General features: G+C 44.2%; 1 protein-coding gene across 4 annotated transcripts in view; it reads left to right on the forward strand.

The window, feature by feature from the left end:
• MCTP2 (multiple C2 and transmembrane domain containing 2) overlaps window positions 1-26,758 on the forward strand; it is a 232,733-nt gene that overhangs the window by 59,453 nt on the left and 146,522 nt on the right. For all 4 annotated transcript variants that reach the window (XR_011559979.1, XM_070762681.1, XM_070762680.1 and 1 more), the window contains exons 4-6: window positions 3,237-3,342; window positions 19,221-19,363; window positions 24,629-24,705. Coding sequence is in view for 3 of the 4 variants with exons in the window: in XM_070762681.1 (XP_070618782.1) it covers window positions 3,237-3,342; window positions 19,221-19,363; window positions 24,629-24,705 (326 nt within the window). In the remaining variant the exon portion in view is untranslated. The remainder of the gene's footprint in view (window positions 1-3,236; window positions 3,343-19,220; window positions 19,364-24,628; window positions 24,706-26,758) is intronic.

Genomic DNA, 26,758 nt, shown 5'->3' on the forward strand with positions numbered 1-26,758 from the left:
AGTTTCTATTCAATCTAAAAAGTTCTTATTCAAAAAGACAGGAAAAAGTTAATATGTGAAAACTGTAGGTTGAAGAGATCCACAAATTTGAATGTGTTCTAAGTCAGTATTTAAAATTGTACAGATTTTCAATTTGAATTACATTTTACTTAAGATTTATTATGGACATTGATGCATGGGCCCATACTTAATTGGCCAGTTTTCTCAAGAAGAGATTGTATCTCTTAACAGTAAGAAGCATAAAACATCCTGACAGATATACTTGATATGGAGATCAAGAATTGCTTATCCATGATGGTGAATCTATGGTACGCCTGCCACAGGTGGCACCTGGAGCCATATCTGTCGGCACGCAAGCAGTTGCCCTAGCTCAGCTCCAGCGTCCATATGCATGCCGGTCAGCTGATTTTTGGCTTGCACAGAGGCTTGGGGAGGGCATTTTCAGCCAACGGAAGGGCGAGGGAGGGTATTTTATACATTGACTGCATTGGTTGCCGATTGGTTTCCGGATGCAATTCAAAGTGTTGGTTATGACCCTACATAAAGCCCTCCATGGCATGAATACCTCTGGGACCAGAATACCTCTGAGACCGCCTTCTGCCGCATGGATCCCAGCGGCCGGTCAGGTCCCACAGAGTTGGCCTTCTCCAGGTCCCGTCAACCAGACAGTGTCGCTTGGTGGGGCCTAGGGAAAGAGCCTTCTCTGTGGGGCCCCCGGCCCTCTGGAATCAGCTCCCCCCAGAGATTCGCGCTGCCCCCACCCTCCTCGCCTTCCGCAAGAGCCTGAAGACTCATTTATGCTGCCAGGGTTGGGCAATTAGATCTAGATACCCTGGCCAATAATTGTGATGTATGGCTGCAATTTGAATTTGTTGATTGATTTTTAATATATTGGGTTTTTTAAGCTTGCGTAGTTTTTAATTAATTAAATTTGTCTTTGTATTCACTGTTTTATATTGCATGCTGTGAGCCACCCCGAGTCTTTGGAGAGGGGCAGCATACAAATCTAATAAATTATTATTATTATTATTATTATTATTATTATTATTATTATTATTATTATTATCATTAGCATTTTTGCCCTCCCCAGGCTCCAAGAAAGTATCTGGAGCCTTGGGAGGGCAAAAAATGGTTCTCCTGGGCCCACCAGAATCAGGAAACGGGGCAGCAGGGCATCATGTGCAGTGAATAGGGCAGCACGGAGGGGTCAGTGCGCATGCGCAGGGTGATGCGGCATGTGGTGGGCATTGAATTATGGGTATGGGCATGCGTGTGCCTGGCTTTGGCACTCAAGGAAAAAAAGGTTCGCCATCACTAGCTTAGGTTGTCACGGAGGCTGTGTTGGGCCCCACCCAGTATGGATGGGATCGGCAATCCGTTAGCACTTTTTGATGAGTTCCAGAGGCCGGTCCAGCCGCGCATGCGCCCGACATATATATGCGTGCCTCCCTGTGAGATTTTGCTTCTGCGCATGCACCCGAAACAAAATATCGTGCGACGACACTTGCGCGGGCGAGAGTTCTACATTTCTTGCCCTCTTTTTGCTTCTGCACAGGCGTAGATGGAAAAAAGGGGCAAAAATTGCCGAACTCTCACCCGCACAAGCGTCCTCACGCGAGAGATCACTTTGGGCGCATGCGCAGAAGTGAAATCCCACACGTGGGCACATGCACATTTGTTGGTCACACACCCGCCCGTGCCAGTCTCAGGATTCCCAATCAGTAGGAAAAAGTAAGTGAAGCCCCTTCCCTGCACGGAGGTGATGGAATAAACCAGGGATGGTGAACCTTTTTTCCCTCGGGTGCGTGTGTGAGTGTGCTATTGCGCATGTGTGAGTGCCCAGCCATAGGTCAATGCTGGGGAGGGCGAAAACAGCTTTCCTATCCCCCACAAGACCTCTGGAAGCCAGAAACAGCCTGTTTCCCAACTTCTGGTGGGCCCAGTTGGCTTGTGTTTTGCCCTCCCCAGGCTGCAAAGGCTTCCCTGGAGCCAGGAGAGGATAAAAACGCTCTCCCCCATCCCCCTGGAGGCTCTCCGGAAACAAAAAACGCCCTCCCAGAGCCTCTGTGCAAGCCAAAAATCAGCTGGGCAGCACCCATATTCACGTTGGAGCTAAGCTAGGGTAATGGCTCGTGTGCCAGCAGATATGGCTCTGCGTCCCACCTGTGGCACCCGTGCCATAGGTTCGCCATCACTGGAATAAACTATGGAGAGGGGAAAGGGAGGCAGACGATGGTTGATTAGATAGCAGCCAAATCAAGGTTGACTGCAGCAGAAAATTTGGCTTTTTGTGAAGTCAATTTATCTATCTATCTATCTATCTATCTATCTATCTATCTATCTATCTATCTATCTATCTATCTATCTATCTATCTATCTATCTATCTATCTATCTATCTACCCACCCACCTACCCACCTACCTACCTACCACCCTATTTATTAGATTTGTATGCCCCTCCCCCTCTCCAAGGACTCGTAGCATCTTCCAATAAACAATACAGTCTACAAATCAAATATTAAAACAGAATACAGTAGTCCCTCACCTATCGCTGGTGTTACGTTCCAGACCCGGCCGCGATAGGTGAAATCCGCGATGGGGAATTTATCGACTGATAGTACTTATTTAAGTATTTATATTGTAATTGTTTGGTAAGTTTTCATTGTTTTAAGTGTTTATAAACCCTTCCCACACTATTTATTTTAGATACAGTATTTAAATGCAGTATTTACAATTTTAGATATATTTTTTTTGAAAAACCTGCTGATCGAGTTCGGCGGGCTGTTTAAATCTGCCGATCGACTTCCTCAAAAACCCGCGAACCAGCGAAGATCCGCGAATGATTTTTCTCATTAATATTTCTTGAAAACCCGCGATGAAGTGAAGCCGCAGTAGGTGAAGCGCAGTATAGCGAGGGACTACTGTACATTAAGAAACCCTTATTAAAAGCTATCACACAACTCAACAAACCATGCATAAAACGGGACAGACAGGAGAATTTCCTCCTGCCTGGTGACATAGGTGCATTTTTAAGAGTTTGCGGAAGGCAAGGAGGATGGTGGCAGCCCTAATCTCCGGGGGCAGCTGATTCCAGAGGGCGGGGGCCACCACAGATAAGGCTCTTCCCTTGGGTCCCACCAGACAACATTGTTTTGTCCTTGAAGGGTGATTGAGTATTTTCTGTGTTGGCTCTTCAGGGAAATGAAACTGATAGCTTTCTTTCTTTCTTTTTCCAAGACCCTTGAGGGGGCTGGTGATGGTTTGAGTAAATCCAGCTCCTTTGTGTACCTGCTGATGATACACCTGAAAGAAGGCCGGAACCTGGTCATCCGGGATCGCTGTGGTGAGCCCCTTTCTGAATCGTTTCTGATTTCTGAGACACATCTGTATGACGTCTGTATGCGTTTTTGGCTTCTTTGAGGAAATTATGCTGCTGATGATGTTCAGCACTTGACCGTGGACTCAAATTGTGGTCTCTGCGGAGCCCTGTGGGACTTCCAAGTTGACAGATTGGTAATATTTCTTTGGTCAGCGATCAGCAAAAGTTAAAGGAACCAAACTGGAGTGAAGCAAGGACAAATGGGAAAGAATTATGAAATAAATGAAGAAAGAGGGAGGGAGGGAGGAAATAATCACAGACTTGAGTAAGAAGCTCTTTTTTTTTAAAAAAAATTATTTTTATTGATTTTTTGCAATATAAACACGCACACAACATAAAACAGGTGCTTTGTGATTAGTGCCCACCACCAGACAAACATTCACACCCCACCACCAAATCGGGGGTGTTTCTTGTATAAGCCATTTTAACTCAAGAGCAAAACATCTGCTTACATATTATAGAGTGATTCCAATTTATTCCTTGTAGCTTGGTCTCGGATTCTACTCGCCATATATTGTCTTGCCTTGTCCCGTCTTCCCATCAGTTGTCACAAGTCAGTTTCATTAATCGAATTCATGCTTTTATCCATAATCTCAAATTGAATATGGTCCACCATGTACCGGTACCAATTTTGCATTGTTGCATCGTTCCAACCCAAGATATGACCACCTGAGCGCTTTCTATCGTTGCTTGTTTTATTTCTCTAAATTCTCCCATCGCATTACTTTTGACTAATACTGCCATTTCCTTAGTAATTATCCATCTTATATTTAACATCCTATTAATATACTCTTGCACTTTTTGCCAAAAATTCTGCACTACCAGGCATTCCAAAAACATATGCATAAACACTCCTTTATTTTGGCACCCATGCCAACCGATACCTTTAACATTCTGCTGAAAGTATGCAAGTTGAACAGGTGTGTAATACCTCTGATGTAATATTTTCCTTCTCATTTCCATAACCCTGGTATTCTTAGTTTTCCTTATATTCTCCACTATATTTTTCATCTCTTGCGCCTCTACTTGTATTTCACTTTGCCACCATTTAGTCAATCCTTGGATCACATCCCCATCTAACTGCACTAAATGAGTAAGAAGCACTTAATTCTTTTCCTTGTTAAAGACCGTGTACATGTGATTCTTTTTTCTTTTCTTCCCTTCCCTTCTCCAAATTCTCCTTCTCTTTTCTTCATTCATTTTCTTCTTTTGACTTTCCTTTTCTTCTCTCCCTTTAAATTTTTTTTTAAAGCTTTTATTGAAAATTCATAAAAACAAACAGTAGTACATACAGAAAGTAGAGAGATATCTTAGTCTCTCTTTCCTTCCTTATTTTGCTTTATATACAATTTTACATCTTATGTGTTTTTTCATATTGATATATTTCTTGCTTTTCTAATCTAGTTCTATGTTCATATGTAAGTAGAAAAGAAGATCAGACAAATAGACAAGCAAAACACACAGATATATATAAAAGGGGCTTAAATACATAATTAATATCAAGAGAAGGAAGGAAGGAATATAAGATACTCAAATAAGTTGATACCTTCCTAGTCAATTTGATAAGATTTATCTAATTCTAGCTTATGTATATTTTTGCAAGTCTGACCTCGATGAAAAAAGGTAAAGCACTCCAAATAAATTTTTATTAAGTTTCCTCTTTGTGACGTAGGTGGGTTAATTATTCCCTTTTATTTGTTCTCTTTTGTAACCAGTTGTACCATTTATCCCAGGTTTTATAGAAGACAGAGTCTTCTTTTTCCTATACATCATTAATCTATTCATTTCTGCCAGTTCCATTATTTTATTACTAATGTGTATGTTGGTAGGCGTGGAATCTTTTTTTCCAGTTTTGTGCATAACAGATTCTAGCGGCCATGATCAGGTGTAGGGTTAGATATTTGTTGTCCTTTTTAATGTTTGTATCTTCTCTTTCTTATCACCATACTTTTTTCTCTTCTATTGAAAAGGGTTTGAAAACTTCAGATCGTGCAGAATGCAGCTGTGAGAGCAATCATGGGCTTTCCCAGATATGCCCATATCTCATCAATACTCCGCAGTCTGCATTGGCTGCCGATCAATTTCCGGTCACAATTCAAAGTGTTCAAAGCCCTTGACTGTCTTCTGCCGCACGAATCCCAGCGACCGATTAGGTCCCACAGAGTTGGCCTTCTCTGGGTCCCGTCAACAAAACAATGCCATCTGGTGGTGGTGGCTCCAGCCCTTTGGAACCAACTCCCCCCAGAGATTAGGACTGCCCCCACCCTCCTTGCCTTTCGAAAGCTCCTAAAAACCCACCTTTGCTGCTAGGCAGGGGAAATTGATTCCCTTCGGCTGCTCCGTTTTATGTATGGTTTGTTTGGGTTTTATGATTGTTTTTAATTAAGGGTGAAACTGTTAAAACTGTTTTTGCTTTTAACATTGGACTTGTATTTTGTTTTATTGTTGTGAGCTGCTCCGAGTCTTCGGAGAGGGGCGGCATACAAATCTAATAAATGATGATGATGATGATGATGTTGTTGTTGTTGTTGCTGTTACTATTGTTGTTGTTGTTGTTGGCTCTGGCCCAGCTCCTGCCCCAGGGAATGTGGAGGTGGATGCAGGGGAAACTTCAACATGTCCTAGGCCTGTGTTATTGCCGACAGAGTCAGTTCAGAGTTTAGTTTCCTCGGACGAAGAAGAAGGTGGGAGTGACTTGGAAGAGGGGGGCTTGGCACAGAGCCTAGGCAGTCAATCTCCATTACCTTCCATTGATTCAGATGAAGATGTCTTGGACACACGCAAGCGCAGAATTATGCGTAGAAGAGACCAAGTAAGGACATATTACAGGAGATAAGAGAGGCCACCTGTGTTTGGGTGGGGCTTCAGTAATTAGGGCTGCTGCTATAAATAGCAGCGTGTGGGCTTGGTCATTATGGAAGAGTATCTGATCGCAGTTCTTCAGGAATCCTGTGTTGCTGTTTTCTGGACTTTGTTGATTTTTTTACGCTTTTAAAAAGCAGAGTGTGTGTGTGTCTCACTTCATTGGAAGAAGAAGGGGTGTGAAGTTTCTTCACAGCTGCTAGCTAAGTACTTAATGACTGCTTAAGGGAAATTGTACAGACTACCCGGTTGTTTTGGGATGAGTGCTTAGTTTATTTTGAATTTTGTGATAAAGAACATTGTTTTGAATTTTCAAACGTGTGTGTGTCTGAAATTTGTACCCTTGAATTTTCGGGAGGCTCCTACCAGAGAGCCCGGCAGAACAATGATTATTGTATTATTATTATTATTATTATTATTATTATTATTATTATTATTATTATTACTACTTCTACTACTACTACTACTACTATCTTCCATGGACACCCCTGCATGTCTGTGTGCAATTTCGCTCCCTGCCCAGGTGCAGTGGCAGAATTGTGCCGGACTCCGCTAAACACTCAGAGTCACGTGGGCGAGCACATGTCACCGTTCCCCCTTAACAGCCCCCCTCTGTGGAGGGTCACCACTTCCTGCTGCATGAAGCAATGGAGATTCTCACTAAAAGAAACCCATCTAAGTATGGTAGTTTTCTATAGGAAGTGGGCAGCAATTCTCCTTAATGACAGATCTGAGATCATTCTGCCTTTTTTTGATGAGGCCACTTGATGTTAGTGAGAATGTGATGTCACTCCTGTTTCCTTTTGGTGGTGTTTTCATTTATAGAGGTTATTTAGCACGGTGTTTCTTAACCTTGGTAACTTGAAGATATATGGACTTCAACTCCCAGAATTCCCCAGCCATTCCTCGAAGTGAAAAGAACGGTGACTCATTTCATCCATCGTGGCTTCTTCTAACTGTGTTTTTTAAGTAGGTTGTGGTAGCTGGGTTTGCGGTCGGCAACACTTTGGATGATGGCTTAGTCCATTGTACCAATCAGTTTAAAGAAATATATATTTATATATAATTTTATTAAATATTAATTACAGATAAAAATCAATGCAAACTACAAAAAAAAGTCTCTCCAAGTCTGCGGAGACGGGTAGCATACAAATCTAATAAATAATAATAATAATAATAATAATAATAATAATAAAAAATCATAAAATGAAAGGAAATTAGAGAAATAGAGGAAAAAACAAGAACATAAGCAAAGCAAAGGAAATGTAGAAACAACTTCCCCTTTCATCACACGTAAAAACAATTTTAATGACTTATCACCTTTTGGCTGAAAACAACAATCTTTTCATCCCATATCTTATCTCTTGTTTATAAACAGATCTTTAAAACCTCATTCAGTCCTAGTCAGTTAGGGAAAACGTTTAATTTGTGTTTTAGTGGCTCCCTCTGCTGGATATTTTATAACATTGTAATGTATTAGATAGAAGAATTGAGTTAAGTATGAATCTCCAGTGTTTTGCCAACTTCAATCTGTTGATCTCTTCAGCAAAATAAAGACTGGTATTACTATTTCAGATGCTGTAACCCATGCATATAACCCATGCGTGTGCTCCCAGCCCGTTCTGGTAGTACTGGGAATAGTAGTCCGCCCCTGGCGGGACGGGGCCAACTAGGGTGAAATTTGGAGGTTCTTCGAAACAGCTATAATATTAGCTCCAGGTTCTACCAAACCAGGCCAAACCTTAGGAGTCCACCCTTGGGTTTCTCCCACAAAAAGTCGGGGGTTAATACTATTATTTTTTTACTTCCTTGTTTTCAATATTATTTAGGATTTATTTCAGATTTTTGGGGTGTGCCTTTTCAGTTAGCCTTCTGGCTACGAGGGGGTGGAAGACGCTGACATCCTCTCTTTTCCCTCCGCCGTTTTTCTTTCTCCCGATGGATGTCACGTTCCTCTTCGCCTCTTCCTACTTTGATATTAATTTAGGCATGGGAAGCAAAAAAAGTTGTGTGGATTGTACAGTAAGAGATGGTGCTCTCACCCCACCCCCCCTGTGTGTGTAACCCAGACCGGGAAAAGAAATATCTACGCCATAAGCCTGTGAATCATTGTCTTCTTGCAACATGGCTTTGTTGTTACAATAGCTACCTCCCCCAAGTCTAATCTTAGATAAACTTGGAAAAAGCAGAAGCTCTTTTAGAGAAGAAAAGAAAATCTCGATTTGTCAAGGGAATGATTCCTTTCCAGACTCCAGTGCTGAAGTGTAGTTCATAAGTACCATAATTTTCAGAGTATAAGACACACTTTAGATTTGGGGGAAGGAGATTAGGGGGAAAAAAATCTACCTAGCAGGTATTCATCTGGCTAACATCCTTAGTCTGATCAGCTTCAGGACATTATTTTATCCCCTGGTTAGAGTTGGAAAAAAATTTTTTTTCAGAGGGAGTAGGAATGAAAAAGTCCTGCAAGACTGTTAGTACTGTACCTCGTTAGGGCTGGGGAAAAAAAGCTTTAAAAAAGGGCTATATTCGAAGTATAACATGTACCCAAATTTTCAGCCTTTTTAATGTGGTGGAAAGGTGTGTCTTATACTCCAAAAAATAAGATAGGTTGTGATCACTTAACAACAACAACAACAGAATTGAAAGGGACCTTGGAGGTCTTCTAGTCCAACCCCCTGCTTAGGCAGGAGACTCTGCACTATTTCTGACAAACCCATTAGGGTCTGAATCATTAAAGAACTGGGGGCTAAAACATATGATAGATAGTTGCAGGAAATGAGTATATTTAGTCTAACAAAGAGAAAGGCATAACAAGAATTAATAGATGGATGCGAAGGAGAATGTTCGTGAGAGTTAGAACAATTAACCAGTGGAACAGCTTGCCTCCAGAAGTTGTAAGTGTTCCCTCACTGGAGGTTTTTTAGAAGAGATCGGACAGCAATTTTCTTGGAATGATATAGCACCATGATGGCGAATCTATGGTACACGTGCCACAGGTGGCATTCGGGGCTATATCTGTAGGCACATAAGTCATTGCCCTAGCTTAGCTCCAGGGTGCATGTGTGTGCACTGGTGAGCTGATTTTCGGCTCACATGGTGGCATTGGAGGGCATTTTCGGCCTCCAGGGAGACGGGGGAGGCGGTTATCAGCTCCCCAGGCTCCAAGAAAGCCTCCAAAGCCTGGGGAGGATGAAAAAATGGGCCTACCGGGTCTACCAGAAGTCGGGAAACGGGGGAATGGGTGGTGTCATGTGCGCATGCACAGAAGCGCAGGGTGTGTGGGGCAGTGGTGTGGCACACAAATGCCTGCAATAGCACACACGCACGTACTTTTGGCACCCAAGGGAAAAAAGGTTCACCATCACTGATACAGGACAGTGAGAGCTAACCTTTATGTCAACACGTGTCGAAAGCGTATGCGCGCACTCATAATTCAATACCTGCGTGACCCCCCCCAATAAACCTCACCCTCACATGTGCTTGTGTGCCCGCTGGTGCCCCCCATACCATATATGTGCACATGACACCCCCCGCGCTCCCCCTGCCCCTGGGTGTGCATGTGTGTCTTGTGTGTTCCCCCTGCCCCCATGCATAAATTCAGGACCCCTGCATGCACCCCCGCGCATGTGTGTGACCCCCCCGTGTGTGGCCGAGGCATGAAAACCATCTGGTTGGCAGCAGACAAGTGTGCATGCACAGTGGAGCTGAGCTGGGTCAAGGATATCAAGGAAATGGAGCCCCTCCCTTATGAAACCAGGTTGCAAGCCTTGGTCTCTTCAGCCTTGAAAGGTGGCGTTTAAGGGGTGACTTGATCGAAGGGTATAAAATCATGCATCGGATAGAAAAGGGGGATAGAGAAAAATTATGTTCTCTGTCACACAATACTAGGACAAGGGGTCCCTCTCTAAAGCTCATAGGTGAGAAAGTGAGGACAAATAAAGGGGAATATTTCTTCACTCAGAGGGTTGTTGGTTTATGGAATTCACTTCCAGAAGAGGTAGTTGACAGCTGTCAGCCTTGATAGCTTCAAGGCAGGATTAGATAGATTAATGGATGCCAAGTGTATCAATGGTTATTGAAACGGCTGTCCATGTTTTGCCTCTATGTTGGTTGAGGCAGGCAGGGTTCCCTTGAGTACCATTTGTTGGGGGTCAAGGGAAAGGGAGGGTCTTGCCTTCTCTTTCTGCTCCAGATCCTCATGGACAATTGGTGGGCCTCTGTGTGACACAGAATGCTGGACTCGATGGGCTTTGGCCTGATTCACCAGGGCTCTTCTTATGGTCTTATGCTCTGGGGCAATGGCTCGCATGCCCTCAGACAAGGCTGTGTGTGCCATAAGTTCTCCATTACTGATACAGGATCTCCTGCCTGAGCAGGGGGGTGGATTAGAAGAGCTCCTAGGTCCAACTCTGTGGTCTGTTATTGTTGCTTGGAAAAGAGTTTAACCGTTTTTATTTTTAATTGTGAAAGGAGTCACATGGTTTTCTGCTCTTCCTTGTGGCTTTAGAGTCTAGTGCTGGCTGGTTTTGCACATGCATTTCTGCACCGTCACTTCTCTTTGTTGGAGGGAAATGCAGGAAGACCTGTCATTTTCGCTCAAAGTTTTCTTGCCAACCTGCTTGCTTTGTGTCTGTTGTGAAATTCTGGGGGAAACCTCAGCTGGGCTGAAACAGAAAGTTAAAAACAAACTCTTATGGTTGCTCAACATGTCAGTGTGGCTTACACCAGATGTTAAGATAAAGACTGAGTTTTCATGTCAGGTTTATTTAATTCTGCATATACAGTAATAGCGGTGAGAATTATATTTGCACAGCAATGGAAAAGTGAAAACATGCCATCCGAAGATGAACTAATAGAAAAGATATTGACTTGCGCAGAAATAGATAAATTAACAACGGGGATAAAAGATGAACATGAGTCAGAATATTACAAAAGTTGGAATAAGTTTTACTTTTGCTTAGGGAAAAAGAGCAATAATTAATTAAATAGTCGACTAAATCAAATAGAAACAAAAAAGAAAAGAGGATTGGGAAAAGGTGGCGCAAGATAGCATTAGCTTTTAGATTTATATATCGCTCCATGGTGTTTTAGATTTATATATCGCTCCAGCCTTCTCTAAGCGGTTTACAGAGTCAGCCTCTTGCCCCTAACAATCTGGGTTTTCATTTTTACCAACCTTGGAAGGATGGAAGGCTGAGTCAACATTGAGCTGGTGGTGAGATTCGAACTGCTGAACTACGGCTAGCAGGTAGCTGAAGATAGTCTGCAATGCTGCACTCTAACTACTATGCCACCCTGGCTCATAGAGACACCTATGTAAGACCTATGTACAATATAATCTATATAATAATAGTAATAGAAACGTAGAAAATTGATGACAGAAAAAGATGGTCCATCTAGTCTGCCCTTATACTATTTCCTGTATTTTATCTTAGGATGGATGGATGTTTATCCCAGGCATGTTTCAATTCAGTTCCTGTGGATTTACCAGGCACCAAGTTTGGCTTGGCACTGCCCCATCTGCGGCGGGAGGCTGCCGCGGCTCCCTCCTTCTCCCACCACCTGTGTCTACCGCTGGCACCTCTCGCCAAGCCGTCGGCCATCGCCATGGGTTCCTCGGGTGGGAGCTGCTGCTTCCCTCCGGGCAGCCCAGCCACATGGCCGTAGAGAGCGCAGAGGTTATTGCCGCCGCCTCTGCCTCCACTCAGGGAGCCACCTTGGTTGCCGCGCCTTTTCCTCTCACTCAGCTGAGCTTTGTGAATTGTAGTAAATTTGTAGTGGGAAAGTGAGCAGGTTTTGCGAGAAGGCTAAATGTAATACTACATTCCTCCTTCTGCTCCCCCTCCTGTTCTTCTTCATCTCCTCCTGTTCCTCCTCTCCTGTTGCTGCACCTCCTCCTCATCTCCTGCTCCTCTCCCTGCTCCTTCTGCCCCTGCTCCTGCACCTCCTCTCCTGCTCCTCCTGCACCTCCTCCTGCTCCTCCTTTGGCTCCTGCTCCTGAACCTCCTCTCCTGCTCCTCCTGCTCCTCCTCCGGCTTCTGCTTCTGCACCTCCTCTCTTGCTCCTCCTGCTCCTGCTCCGGCTCCTGCTCCTCCTCTCCTGCTCCTCCTGCACCTCCCCCTGCTCCGCCTCCGGCTCCTGCTCCTCCTCTCCGGCTCCTGCTCCGGCTCCTGCTCCTCCTCTCTTGCTCCTCCTGCTCCTCCTCTGGCTCCTGCTCCTCCTCTCCTGCTCCTTCTCTCCTGCTCCTCCTGCACCTCCCCCTGCTCCTCCTCCAGCTCCTGCTCCTCCTCTCCTGCTCCTCCGGCTCCTCCTCCGGCTCCTGCTCCTCCTCTCTTGCTCCTCCTGCTCCTCCTCTGGCTCCTGCTCCTCCTCTCCTGTTCCTCCTCTCCTGCTCCTCCTGCACCTCCCCCTGCTCCTCCTCCGGCTCCTGCTCCTACACCTCCTCTCCTGCTCCTCCTGCACCTCCCCCTGCTCCTCCTCCGGCTCCTGCTCCTCTCCTGCTCCTCCTCCGGCTCCTGCTCCTACACCTCCTCTCCTGCTCCTCCTGCACCTCCTCCTGCTCCTCCTCTGACTCCTGCTGCTGCACCTCCTGCTCCCCCTCCTGTACCTCCTCCTGCTCCTCCCTTCCTCTTTTACTGCTTCTAGTGTGTAGGGAGATATTCTTGCTCGCCTGGTGGCCTCAAGCATTGTTACCCGATGCTGTCATATTTTTGATGTTGCCTCTCCATCTTCTGCCTCGGGTTCTTAGGGCCTTCTCCTCTTTTTTGCACCTGCTTTGTTTGAGATAGAATCCCAAGACGTTCCCACCAGCTCAGCAAAACACTTCACTTGCTGTATTTGTACGTAGGCTAAGTTTCTTGGGACACTCGCAATAAAACCTAAGTGAAAGTTACTCCATCACCGGAATGAAAGATTTTGGGAAGGCTTCTGCCGCATGAATCCCAGCAGCCGGTGAGGTCCCACAGAGTTGGCCTTCTCCGGGTCCCGTCAACTAAACAATGTAGTCTGGCGGGACCTAGGGAAAGAGCCTTCTCTGTGGCGGCCCCGGCCCCCTGGAATCAACTCTCCCCAGAGATTAGAACGGCTCCCACCCTCCTTGCCTTTTGTAAGCTACTGAAGACCCACCTATGTCGCCAGGCATGGGGTAACAGATACCCTGAGCACATATAGTTTTATGAATGCTATTATTGTGTTGTATGGTTTTAATGATGGATTTTTTAGATGTCTTTTTATTATTGGATTTGTTATATTACTGTAATTGTTGTGAGCCACTCCGAGTCTCCGGATAGGGGCGGCATACAAATCTAATCTATTATTATTATTATTATTATTATTATTATTATTATTATTATTATTATTATTATGCTGCCAGAATGACCGGAAGGGATCAGTGCTGAGGGGTTCCCGGTTCGGACCTATTCTTAGAATTGGTAGCGCCAGTGGCAGGAAGCTCCAGCCGCGCACCCGGGATGCTTCTGTGCATGTACAGATGCATTATGCAAACAGTGCAAGCCTGTGCATAAACCGGTAGCCAAAATATTTACAATCCACCCCTGGGAGGGATCAAAAAAAAAAGCAAGATTGTAAGAGAAAGAACTGGAATCGAACCATCTGTCAACCACAACATTTCTAGTTTTATTGGCTTATTTATCAATTTCATCTTATCGGAGAGAATCGTTCTCAAAGTCATTTATGATTTCAGGAAGAGCGGTATTGCAAATTTTGAGAACTCCTGCGCTAAGTCAAGTCAAGGCAGGTTTTGAAAAGGAATCCAAGCTGTCCGTATAACGGGTGGGCTGGGGGTTGGAGTGGGGGGGGGATGAGACATCAAAGCAATTACAGACCCATTTAACCGAATGCATTCTCTGGATAAATTAATAGCGGCTTTATTGTAGATATTGTTATCAATCACACGGAAGAACGAGTGTTGTGGAAAGATAAATCAACATTACAGCTTCTGCAAATGTAGCATATTAGCCTATTAAAATTCTTGGGGAATTCAAGAAGCAGGTGGATGGACCTGGTAGCTGTCATTTATTTAAATGTTCAAAGCCATCTGACAGTTTCTCACTAAGTCTCCTGAGTAAATTTGCTCACCTTTATGACTCCAGGAAGGGAATAGTAAATAGAGGGGGAGAATGAGTCAACTTTGCTTGAAGGAAGTAATAATAATAATAATAATAATAATAATAATAATAATAATAATAATAATTATTATTATTATTATTATTATTATTATTATTATTATTATTATTATTATTTATTAGATTTGTATGCTGCCCCTCTCCAAATACTCGGGGCAGCTCACAACAATTATAACAAGTGACAAATCCAATAATTAAAAAACATCTAAAAACCTGTCATTAAAACCATACAACACAGTCATACTATACATAAAATATATAAGCCTGGGGGTATCTCAGTTACCCCATGCCTGGTGACAAAGGTGGGTCTTCAGTAACTTACGAAAGGCAAAGAGGGTGGGGCGGTTCTAATCTCCGGGGGGAGTTGATTCCAGAGGACTGGGGCCGCCACAGAGAAGGCTCTTCCCCTGGGGCCCGCCAGATGACATTGTTTAGTCGACGGGACCCGGAGAAGACCAACTCTGTGGGACCTTATCGGCCACTGGGATTCGTGCGGCAGAAGACGGTTCCGAAGGTATTCTGGTCCGATGCCATGTAGAGCTTTATAGGTCATCACCAACACTTTGAATTGTGACCGGAAACTGATCGGCAGCCAGTGCAGGCCGTGGAGTGTTGACGAAACGTGGGCAAATCTAGAGAGCCCCACGATAGCTCTCGTGGCCGCGTTCTGCACGATCTGATGTAAGTGGATATCTTGCTGAACAGTTCGGTTCTGGGTTCAGCTTTTGTTTATTTGCCTTATAAACGATTTAGAGTAGCCCATCCATAGCAAAGGACCTCCTACTCAGAGTAAAGGACAGGCCATCCAGAGAAAGGGGCAGCCTATTTAGAGCAATGGCCCTGCCAACATACTTGACAAAACAAATAAATAAACAAACAAGCAAATAAAATGGTTGTCCCATAGGTGCTTTTCTGGACTTTGTTTTTCCTTGAAGATGTTTCACTTCTCATCCAAGAAGCTTCTTCAGTTCTGAAGTTCAGTATTTGTAGCCAAGCTGACTTCACCAGCTAGGAAGGCAAAGGTGGTTGTTGGTTTTTTCCCTTCTTCCAGTGAATTGAGGCGGTCTTTTTATTCTGTGATAAGAATAAACCTGGGAATGAAGGGAACCCAAGCTGGTGATATTTAACAGCTAAAGTTGAAAGGCTGAGATTGGTTGAAATTGGACAACCCTTTGTTAGGGATGATCTCCTGCTCAAGCAGGGGGTTGGACTAGAACAGTGTTTCCCAACCTTGGCAACTTGAAGATATCTGGACTTCAACTCCCAGAATTCCCCAGCCAGGATTCGCTGGCTGGGGACTTCTGGGAGTTGAAGTCCAGATATCTTCAAGTTGCCAAGGTTGGGAAACACTGGACTAGAAGACTTGAGCCAGCAATAGGCAGTGGCAGCCAAAAAAGCCAATGCAATCCTAAATTGCATTACTAGAGGGATACAATGTTGGACTAGGGAGGTTTTAATACCACTCTGTAAAGCCTTAGTTAGACCACACCTAGAGTACTGCATCCAATTTTGGTCGCCACACTACAAAAAGACATAGAGACTCTATAGAAAGTGCAGAGAAGGATGATTAGGGGACTGAGTCTATAACATATATAATCTTCTAAGAGCGGTTGCAGGAACTGGGCCTGGCCAGTCTGGCGAAAAGAAGGACCAGGGGAAACATGATAGCAGTCTTCCAATGGGGCTGCCAAAGAGAGGAGGGGGGGGGGGTCAGACTGTTTTCCAAGGCAACAGAAAAATGGATGGAACCTGACCAAGGAGAGATTTAATCTGGAAATCAGGAGAAATTTTATGACAGTGAGAGTGATCAACCAGTGGAACAGAAGTTGCCTGCAGAGGTTGTAAGAGCTCCAACACTTGAGACTTTCAAGAGGAGATTGGCTGGAATGCACTACCTGACTCTGTGGTTTCTTCCCCAAACCCCAAAAACTTTAACCTTAGATTGTCTACAGTTGACCTCTCCCCTTTTCTAAGAGGTCTGTAAGGGGCGTGCATAAGCGCACCATTGTGCCTACCATCCCTGTCCCACGGCTCATTGCCCTCTTTTATCGTTACTTTTTACTTATGTTATGTTTAAGGGGCGAGTACAAGTGCACTAGAGTGCCTTCCGTCCCCTGTCCTATTGCTCTCCTATATCTCCTATACCTTTCTTCTATTCTTACATCTCTTTTTCTGTTCTTTCATTGATATGTTTTATTCCTATATCTTCTCTTCTCTTCTTTCTTAGATATATTTTACTATGAGTATCTCCTCTATAACCTTCATCATGTATTTTACTATGTGTATAGCCATTAAAACCCTCATTGTGTATTGGACAAAATCAAACAATCAATCAATCAATCAATCAATCAATATAAATTATACAAACTACTATCCTGTATATGTTTGACAAACAAACAAACAAACAGCGCCAGAACTGTGGGACTCAACGGATCGCTTCTTGTCAACCCAGGCTGTTTAAGTCAATGCCCACAGCTCCGTTGTTTGTAAAGCTGCTGAGATGGAAGTTTCACCCCATCTGTTAGTTGACACTGACGGAGACCCCTCTGGGATTTCAACTCCCCCCTCTTCTTGCATTCTTAAGACCCCACCACCACCCCTTTCTCATTTGTTGCTCTTCTCCTCCCTGTCATTCGGCTGGTTGAGATGTTACTTTCTTGACAAGCTTTCTTTGCGTCTGGCTTGTTTGGTTAGCTTGGCTGGGGCTTGGTGTGTGGAGAAGGCATCCCTCCCTCCATCCCTCCCTCCATCCCTCCCTCCCTCATTCCTCGCTGCGCCTCTCTTCTCCGACAACCTCTCAATTATCTCCCCCTCCCCACAATTAACATCCTCCTAACTTGACAAGTCTTCCCCTCATTTTGGCTCCGGCTATCCTATCTCCCCCTCACTTCCCCGCCCCTTCCATCTCCCTATTAATCCCAGGCATTAATATTTTCTTTCACGCAAGGGCCTCCACCGTTCACCCGTGAAACAGTTTGAACATTAGGTAGCTGTCAAGATGCCCGGGGTTTACCCAGCGTGCTTCCCCTCCCCTGCCACCCCCGCCCCCCAATAAGTCAAACCACCGAGGACCGCTTCGGAGATGTTTATTTGGAGAGGGAGCTGAAAGGCGTGAAGGCTGGCTCCCAGGGTACCCATCTCATTTAATTAAAATACTCTTTCATTATATTTCGCCTTTCCTCTCCTCTCCCCCACCCTCCTCGCCCCAAAAAGAAACGGGAAAGGAAGGTTGCTTTGCGTTGGAAGAGAGCATTGTTTTTGCGGGAAGGAGGCAGGCGGGAGGTTATCAAAGGCCAGCCGAAGCTGTTGTGTGGTCGATGCGGTTGTGTGGTTCTCCCCCCTCTGCGGAGGAGATATATTGTGGGGATTACTTGGGCCCGTAGTTTGCATTTTGAAGTTGAGATTTGTGGTGTGGATACTTTCTTTCTTTCTTTCTTTCTTTCTTTCTTTCTTTCTTTCTTTCTTTCTTTCTTTCTTCCTTCCTTCCTTCCTTCCTTCCTTCCTTCCTTTCTTTCTTTCTTTCTTTCTTTCTTCCTTCCTCCTTCCATCCTTCCTTCCTTCCTTCCTTCCTTCCTTCCTTCCTTCCTTCCTTCCTTCCTTCCTTCCTTCCTTCCTTCCAGCCGACACTGATCATGGCTGATTCTCTTTGGGATCACCTCCTGCCACACAGCTCCCAGCGACTGATAAGAGCCCGCAGGGTTGGCCTTCTCTGGGTCCCGTTGGCTAGACAGTGCCGGTTGGCAAGGCTGCAGGGAAGGGCCTTTTTATTATATTATATATGTATTATTATATTATCGACCTAAGCGTAGTATATAAAATTAACTGCTACAATGTCCTACCCGCCAGTGACTACTTCAACTTCAACCACAACAATACACGTGCACACAATAGATACAAACGTATAGTAAACCATACCAAACTCAATTGAAGAAAATATGACTTCAGTAACAGAGTGGCAGGTGCCTGGAATACTACTCTGTGGTTTCTTCCCCAAACCCCCATAACTTTAACCTTAGGCCAGTGATGGCGAACCTTTTTTCCCTTGGGTGCCAAAAGAGCATGCATGTGAGGTTTTGCGCATGTACGAGTTCCCACACCTATAATTCAATGCCTGGAGAGGGCAAAAACAGATTCCCTTCACCCACCCCGGAGGTCCTCTGGAGTCCAGAAAGCCTGTTTCCCAACTTCTGGTGGGCCCAGTAGGCTCGTGTTTCACCCTCCCCAGGCTTCTGTGGAGCTGAGGGAGGGTAAAAACACCCTACCCCCTCATCAGAGGCTCTCTGGAAGCCCAAAACACCCTCCCAAAGCCTCTGTGTGAGCCAAAAATCAGTTGGCCAGCACACACATGCACATTGGAGTTGAGCTAGGGCAACGGCACGCGTGCCAGCAGATATGGCTCCATGTGCCACCTGTGCCACCTGTGCCATAGGTTCACCATCACTGTCTTAGACTGTCTACCATTGACCTCACCCCATTTCTAAGAGGCGTGCATAAGGGGCGTGCATATGCACACCAGCATGCCTGCCATCCCTGTCCTAATGTTCCCTTTTATTCGTTTTCCATTTCATGTATTCATAGCTATGTTTATACTTATATTTGTTATATAATACATGCCTGATGAAATAAATAAATAGATGGATGGATGGATGGACGCATGGATTGGCAGACAGACAAGATAGATTAGCTGGATGGATGGATGGATGGATGGATGGATGGATGGATGGATAGATAGATAGATAGATAAAATATTAATGGTTTAAATTTGTACACTGCCCAATTCTCCACAACTCCACCACTATGTTAACACAATCTTTATTATGCTTTGCTACTAAGGTACGAGCGATCCGTATGTGAAGTTCAAGCTGAATGGGAAAACCCTGTATAAAAGCAAAGTAGTCTATAAGAACCTGAATCCAGTTTGGGACGAAACCGTTGTGCTTCCAATACAGTCTTTGGACCAGAAACTCTGGGTGAAGGTAAGCCGTCTATCCAACCGTATCAAATGTTGCCGTTTGTGATACTGTCCCCACAAGCTGACTTGGTTGTGTTAACAAGAGAGGAGGGAATTTTCCCTGAGAATTCACCCATGCATTTTTAATTTCTGTTTGAGGAAAGGCTGTTACCTGAAGGAATCTTTCAGATGTAGGCAATTCTCTTTGGGGATGTTTACAACCAGATGGCCTGCTTGGAGTGCAAACTGTACAACTCCCTTCACTTCCTTTAAGGACATCGTCACAACTTTGCAAGCTCCCTCTTTCTGTCTTTGAAAGCAAAACCCATTTTGTGCAATTTCTCTCCTTACCTGCATTTCCCATCATTTCCTTACCTGTATCATTAACATTTAAATACAGTGGTACCTCGGTTTTCGAACGCTTCCTTTCTCGTACATTTCGGATACCGAACAAAATTTTCTGCAAAAATTTGCTTCAGTATCCGAACAAAAATTCGGATACTGAACAGAAAATTTTGTTTTCTATCCGAAATGTAAGATCTGAGTGACGAGGTGAGAGGGAATGGGAGTCGGAACGCCCCTCCTGGCCGCCCTCTTAATAGCCTTCCAGTCTCTACCTTGTAACTTCTCTACGCAGCAGGAAGGGTAGGGCTGGCTACAATACCGGCAGCTTCGTGGGGGCTACTTTCCTCAGCGTTCAGTCGGTTACCTACAAGCAGCTGCACCAATTTTTTTTCCCCCGGCGGTAGTGGCTCCGTCGGCTTCCCTTCGAGGAGCAACAGCAGCGTCAGGAACGTCACGTGAAGGGAAGCCGCCGGAGCCGCCACGGGGAAAGAAAAAGTTGGTGCAACTGCCTGGAGGTAACCAACTGAACCGCGCGACATTCCCGACGCTGCTGCTGCGTCGGGAATGTCGCGCGGTTCAGTTGGTTACCGCTGCGTCGGGAATGTCGCGCGGTTCAGTTGGTTACCTCCAGGCAGTTGCACCAACTTTTTCTTTCCCCGTGGCGGCTCTGGCGGCTTCCCTTCACGTGACGTTCCTGATGCTGCTGTTGCTCCTCGAAGGGAAGCCGACGGAGCCACCACCGCCGGGGGAAAAAAAAATTGGTGCAGCTGCTTTTAGGTAACCGACTGAACGCTGAGGAAAGTAGCCCCCACGAAGCTGCCGGTATTGTAGCCAGCCCTACCCTTCCTGCTGCGTGGAGAAGTTACAAGGTAGAGACTGGAAGGCTATTAAGAGGGTGGCCAACCTTTTCCCTGAGATCTTTATCCCATAGGGAATAGAGGAAATACTGTAGATTTAATTGGTTCCCAGCAAGTCAATGGGCTGGGAACCAATTAAATACATTTCCATTATTTCCTATGGGATAAATTAATTCGGTTCTCGACCAAATCGGTTCTCAACCACAGTTCTAGAACGGATTATGGTCGAGAACCGAGGTACCACTGTATGTGAAAGGGTTAAATAAGGTTCAGGAGGGAAGTGTTTTTTGTTTTTTTTTTAAATGTATTGAATTTTTTAAAAGGACAAACAAGGACATACAACAATAAACATTTAAGGAGCTACCATTGCTCCTCTTATCGTAGAAGTCTAACTAATACAAAAATATAAAAATCCTAGCTATGTTCAGATCAAAGAAGAAATGTCATACATGTAAATTACATTCTTGTTAATTTTTAACTCTATATTTTCAATATTAAACTTGTTAATTAAACTTTTTTTATATTTTAAAATATTCTATGTTTATACAAACAGAAAAAACAAGAGAAAAAAGTTATTAGTAATACTATTTAATATTTCATTCTATATTATAGTTAATTATTAATACCATTTTTAAAATTCCACCAATCGTATACTTTATCCCATATTTTATAATATTCTGTTTCAGTTTGGTTATTTAAACGTTTAGTCATCATATCTAGTTCTGCACACTCTATAATTTTTTTTAATACTTCAGTATCTTTTGGTATTGTATTTTCTTTCCATTTCTGTGTGAATACTATTTGTGCCGCAACCAATATATGTATTATTAAATAATAAATTTCTTTTTTATACTTTGTATTTGAAATACCCAATAAAAACAATTCAGGAGATTTATTAATCTTCTCCTTTGTTATTTCGTTTATCCAATTCTCTACTTTGTTCCAAAATATTTTTGTCTCAGGACATGTCCACCATGCATGATAATATGTGTTTTTAATAGGAAAGTGAACCCAAGAACAAGGGGACACAATCTGAGGTTAGTTGCGGGAAAGATTAGAAGTAATGTGAGAAAATATTATTTGACTAAAAGAGTAGTAGATGCTTGGAACAAACTTCCAGCAGACATGATTGGTAAATCCACAGTAACTGAATTTAAACATGCCTGGGATAAACATATATCCATCCTAAGATAAAATACAGGAAATAGTATAAGGGAAGACTAGATGGACCATGAGGTTTTTTTCTTCCGTCAGTCTTCTATGTTTCTATCATTTCCTTATCTGTATTTTCCAACATTTCCTTACCTATGTTTTATATATATCGAACCCCTTATTGTCAGGTACAAGAAACCGGGAATCAGAAGAGAGTTCAAAAGTACTACAAACTTATTTTTTCATGTTACCAGCAAGGTTCCCTCTATTTTTTTTTTTTTTTGGTGTGGGCAGAAAAGTATAGTGTCTGAGCAGCAGTCCCTTTGAGACTGGGCGGTATAGAAGTCAATAAATAAAAAAATAAAAAAACTAATTAAAATTAAATAAATAAATATATTTTAAATTCATGATTTGATTTTCTTTCTCTCTTCCTTACTCCCATTATTTTTCTTTCTTTTCTTTCTCTTTTTTCTGTTTTTCTCTCTTCCTCTCTCCCTCTTTCCCCACTCTTCTTTCTCTCTCCCTCCCTCCTTCCCTCTCACTCTCCCTCACTTTCTCTTCTTCCTTTCCTTTCTATTTCTCTCTCCTTTTCTTTCTTTCTTTCTTTCTTTCTTTCTTTCTTCCTTCCTCTCTTTTTTCTTTTTCTCTTTCTCTCTTCTTTTTTCTTCTACCCTGCAATACCACTCACATGCACAAATACGTTTTTGGGGCCAGAAGCACAGGGGCTTCCCGGGAAACTTTCTCTTTTCCCACCTGGGACCGGGAGAAGGCGGCCGTCGGATTTGGGGCGAAAGGGCTTGCAGGCAGCAGCAGGAGCCCCGCCATCAGCCCGAAGGTGCATGGCATCCAGGAACACATCCAGTTGCCGTCACTGGTGCCTCGCAGCTGCCCGCTGCTGCCGCCGCCCCGCTGCTACTGCTGCCCTCTTGCTCGACCCCCGCTTGGCGCCACCTTCGCTGCTCGCCCTGCTGCAGGCCCACCTCAGGCCCGAGCCCTTCCCGAGAGCTGCAAAGCTCACCTGCCACCTCCAAGGAAGGAAGCTCAGCTCGGGGACGGGCCCGGAGCAGCAGCTGCCGCCACCTACTCCGCCCCGCGCTTTGGCCACACCTGGGTCAAGTAAGCCGAGGCTAGGCCCTTTACCCCCGGCTTCAAGGGGCTGCCCCCAGTGCGGGGCCTGGGCAGTGGGCAAGCATCGGGAGGGCCTACCCGTCACCTGGCAGGGGAAGAGCTCCCCTCCCCTCCCCGCGATCCAGGATGGCAGGGCTTGCGCTCATTCAAAAAGTTAGTGCGCAGGGGGGGGGGCTGAGGGCTGCACAGGAGCTCCCGCGCAGCTTAGAGGGTACACTGGTTACCAGTAGTTGGTTCCTCCTGATATGGCTAATTGCATCAGCTCTGGCACCCTGGCGCGCTAGTGCAGGGAAGAGTACAATTTTGCTTCCTACACCTGTGCAGGTAGAAAAATCTCACACCAGAATGCATGTGTGCGTGTGTTTCGGTGAGGTTTTTTGCATGGAAGCATGTGCGGAAGCAAAAAACCTCACTGAAACACACATGCATGTATGTTCTCATGCGAGATTTTTCTACCTGCGCAGGTGTAGGAAGCAAAATTGTGCGCGTCCCTGCGCTAGCGTTCCACGGACTATCCATGGACCAGCAGCAGTTGAACTGGTTCCATGATGTCATCATGATGTCACCAGTGGGGTTGCTACCAGTTCTGGTGAATCGGGAGGAACCCACCTCTGGGCAATGAAATAAACCCTGCACTGTTGACAAATGTAATCCTTTATTTTTCAGTGTCGTTGTAACTTTGAGTGGTCACTTAATGAACTGTTGTAAGGTGCATCTTATACTCCGGTACATCTTATACACCAAAAAATACAGTATCTCGCATTCCAAAACCTGGCTCTACAGTGTTACCTCTACCTTAGAACGCCTCTACTTATGAACTTTTCTAGATAAGAACCAGGTGTACAAGATTTTTTTGCCTCTTCTCAAGAACCATTTTCCTCTTACGAACCCGAGCCTCTGAAACTGTAACCGGAAAAGGGAGGGAGAAACCTTCGTGGGGCCTCTCTAGGAATCTCCTGGGAGGAAACAGGGCCGGAAAAGGCAGGGAGAAGCCTCCTCAGGGCCTCTCTAGGAATCTCCTTGGAGGAAACAGGGCCGGAAAAGGCAGGGGGAAGCCTCCGTGGGGCCTCTCTAGGAATCTCCTGGGAGGAAACAGGGCCTCCACCCTCCCTGTGGTTTCCCCAATTGCACGCATTATTTGCTTTTACATTGATTCCAATGGGAAAAATTGCTTCTTCTTACAACTTTTTCTACTTAAGAACCTGGTCACGGAACGAATTAAGTTCGGAAGTAGAGGTACCACTGTATTTAGTTTCCCGAACTGGAGTTATAAAACTAAATAATTAATAGATTGTGGTGGCTTACTGGTAACTTGTACAAATCCTGTCTTAGTTTGTAACAGATAAAAGGTGGCCCTTAGAAAGAGGGAGGGAAATGATGCACTAATTTGTGGAAAGATGTTGTATATTTTTGAGAATAGTTCAATCAATGATAGTAACACAACAGCAGCAGCAACATCAAGGCCATGATTGCAGAGAGTGACAGCTTCATTTGTTCAGTTTCATTGGCAGACACTGAACTAATAAGACCAACCTGAAATTATTTTTAGATAATTCAGATAATTCATTATAATCAGCTCCGGCCAGAAAGAGTGAATGTGTTTATTGAATGAATGTTGAGGGATTTTATATTGTTATACTGTTTTATGCTATTTATAGTGTTTCTTTTATATTCTTTACATTGCCTGTTCACCACCCAGATTCCGAAAGGAGTTGGGGCGGTTTATAAATGTAATAAATTAAATTGAATTAGTTAAATTAAATTTGTATTTTTTCCCCTTCCTCCTCCTCCTGTTCCACATGCATCAGGTTTATGACAGAGACTTGACGTCTTCTGATTTTATGGGCTCATCGGTTCTAGTGCTTCACAAACTGGAACTGAACAGGTAATCTAACATTTGTATTTGTCTTTCGAAATGCAGTTATCCATTACAGAGCACTTAAGGTGCTCAGCACTCTCGCATTCTACATGGCTCAATGAATATTTGAGTCCTTTTCCGTGTTTTGCTCTTAAATTAAATATGAGCCTTTATGTCCCAAAGGTGCTTTTTAATTTTTTTTTTCCAAGAGGCAACTGGACTTTCTGTTTTTTCTTCGAAGATGTTTGACTTCTCACCTAAGAAGTTCCTTCAGGAAGAGGTTTTCTTGGATGAGAAGCGAAACGTCTTCGAAGAAAAACCAGAAAGTTCAGTTGCCTTTTGGAAAAGCACCCTTTGGGATAACCATAATAATAATAATAATAATTTATTAGATTTGTATGCCGCCCCTCTCCAAAGATTCGGGGTGGCTCACAACAATAATAAGCCATGTGCAAATCCAATATTTAAAAAACAATTTAAAAACCCGTATAATACAATAATCACACAACCCAATCAAACCATACATAAACCAAGATAGTTAAGGGATATGTCAATTTCCCCATGCCTGGCGACACAGGTGAGTTTTCAACAACTTGTGAAAGGCGAGGAGGGTGGGGACAGTTCTGATCTCCGGGGGGAGTTGGTTCCAGAGGGCCGGGGCCGCCACAGAGAAGGCTCTTCCCCTGGCCCCCGCCATGACCTCAATGACTGAGATTCTCCATAGACATAAGACATCACAATGATTTTTTGGGGGGGGGGGGTGTTAATTTTTTTTCCTGTTTTTTTTCTTCTTCTGTGCATGGGCAGAATCAATGTCCAGCATTGCATAATCACCAACTAGTTTTGGGGGTTTTTTTGTGGGGGAAGGGGGGTTTAGGATTTTTTTTTGCCATGTGCATGTGTCACCATCTTGTTTTTGGCAATTTTGGGGGGTATTTATTTTAAATGTTTTTGCACTGTACATACATGTTTGCGCACATCTATGTAGCGTGGCCACTCAGCGCGGGAGGAACTAGACCAGTGATGGCAAACCTTTTTTTCCTTGGGTGCCGAAAGGGTGTGGGTGCACACTATTGCACATGCGTGAGTGCCCACGCCCATAATTCAATGCCTGGGGAGGGGGAAATCAGCTTCCCCCCCCAAAGGCTCCAAAGGCTTCCCTGGAACCAGAGGAGGGTAAAAACACCCTCCCCAACCCGGAGGCTCTCTGGAAGCTAATAAAAATACAAATCTAAATAATAATAGTAATGGTAATGGTAATAATAATAATAATAATAATAATAATAATAATAAAAAAAAAATTAGGTTTGTATGCCGCCCCTCTCCGAAGACTTGGAGCGGCTCACAACAACAATAAAAAATGTGACAAATCCAATACTTAAAAAACATCTAAAAAATAATTAAAAGCCATACAATTCAATCATACCATACATAAATAAATCACATTAGCCTAGGGATACCTCAATTTCCCCGTGCCTGGCGGCATAGATGGGTTTTCAGTAACTTATGAAAGGCAAGGAGGGTGGGGTTGTAATCTCTGGGGGGAGTTGATTCCAGAGGGCCGGGGCTGCCACAGAGAAGGCTTTTCCCCTGGGACTCACCAGACGACATTTATTTTATTTTATTTATTATTTAGATTTGTATGCCGCCCCTCTCCGCAGAGAGAGCCTCTGTGTGAGCCAAAAATCAACTGCCCGGCACACACATGCATGTTGGAGCTGAACTAGGGCAACAGCTCACGTGCCAGCAGATATGGCTCCGCTTGCCACCTGTGGCACCTGTGCCATAGGTTCACCATCAATGAACTAGACAATTTATTCATGGGTGCATTTATCTCCAATAAATGTTTTGGGTACATGAATTAAAGGAAGTGTCTCAAAAATGCCTTGCTAAAAGGCAAGCAGACTTCCTTGTATGCTTTTTTTAAAATTGAAAACAGTTTTGCTTCTCTTCCAAAGAGCTTCTTCAGCTGGAATTGGAGACTTCTTGGATGAGAAGCAAAATGTCTTCAAGGAAAAAAATCTGAGAAGGTCCAGTTAACTTTTAACAAAGCATCTTTGGGGAAACCATGTGCTCTGAC

The sequence above is a fragment of the Erythrolamprus reginae genome, chromosome 10 (assembly GCF_031021105.1).
Source record: "Erythrolamprus reginae isolate rEryReg1 chromosome 10, rEryReg1.hap1, whole genome shotgun sequence".
Classification (NCBI taxonomy): domain Eukaryota; kingdom Metazoa; phylum Chordata; class Lepidosauria; order Squamata; family Dipsadidae; genus Erythrolamprus; species Erythrolamprus reginae.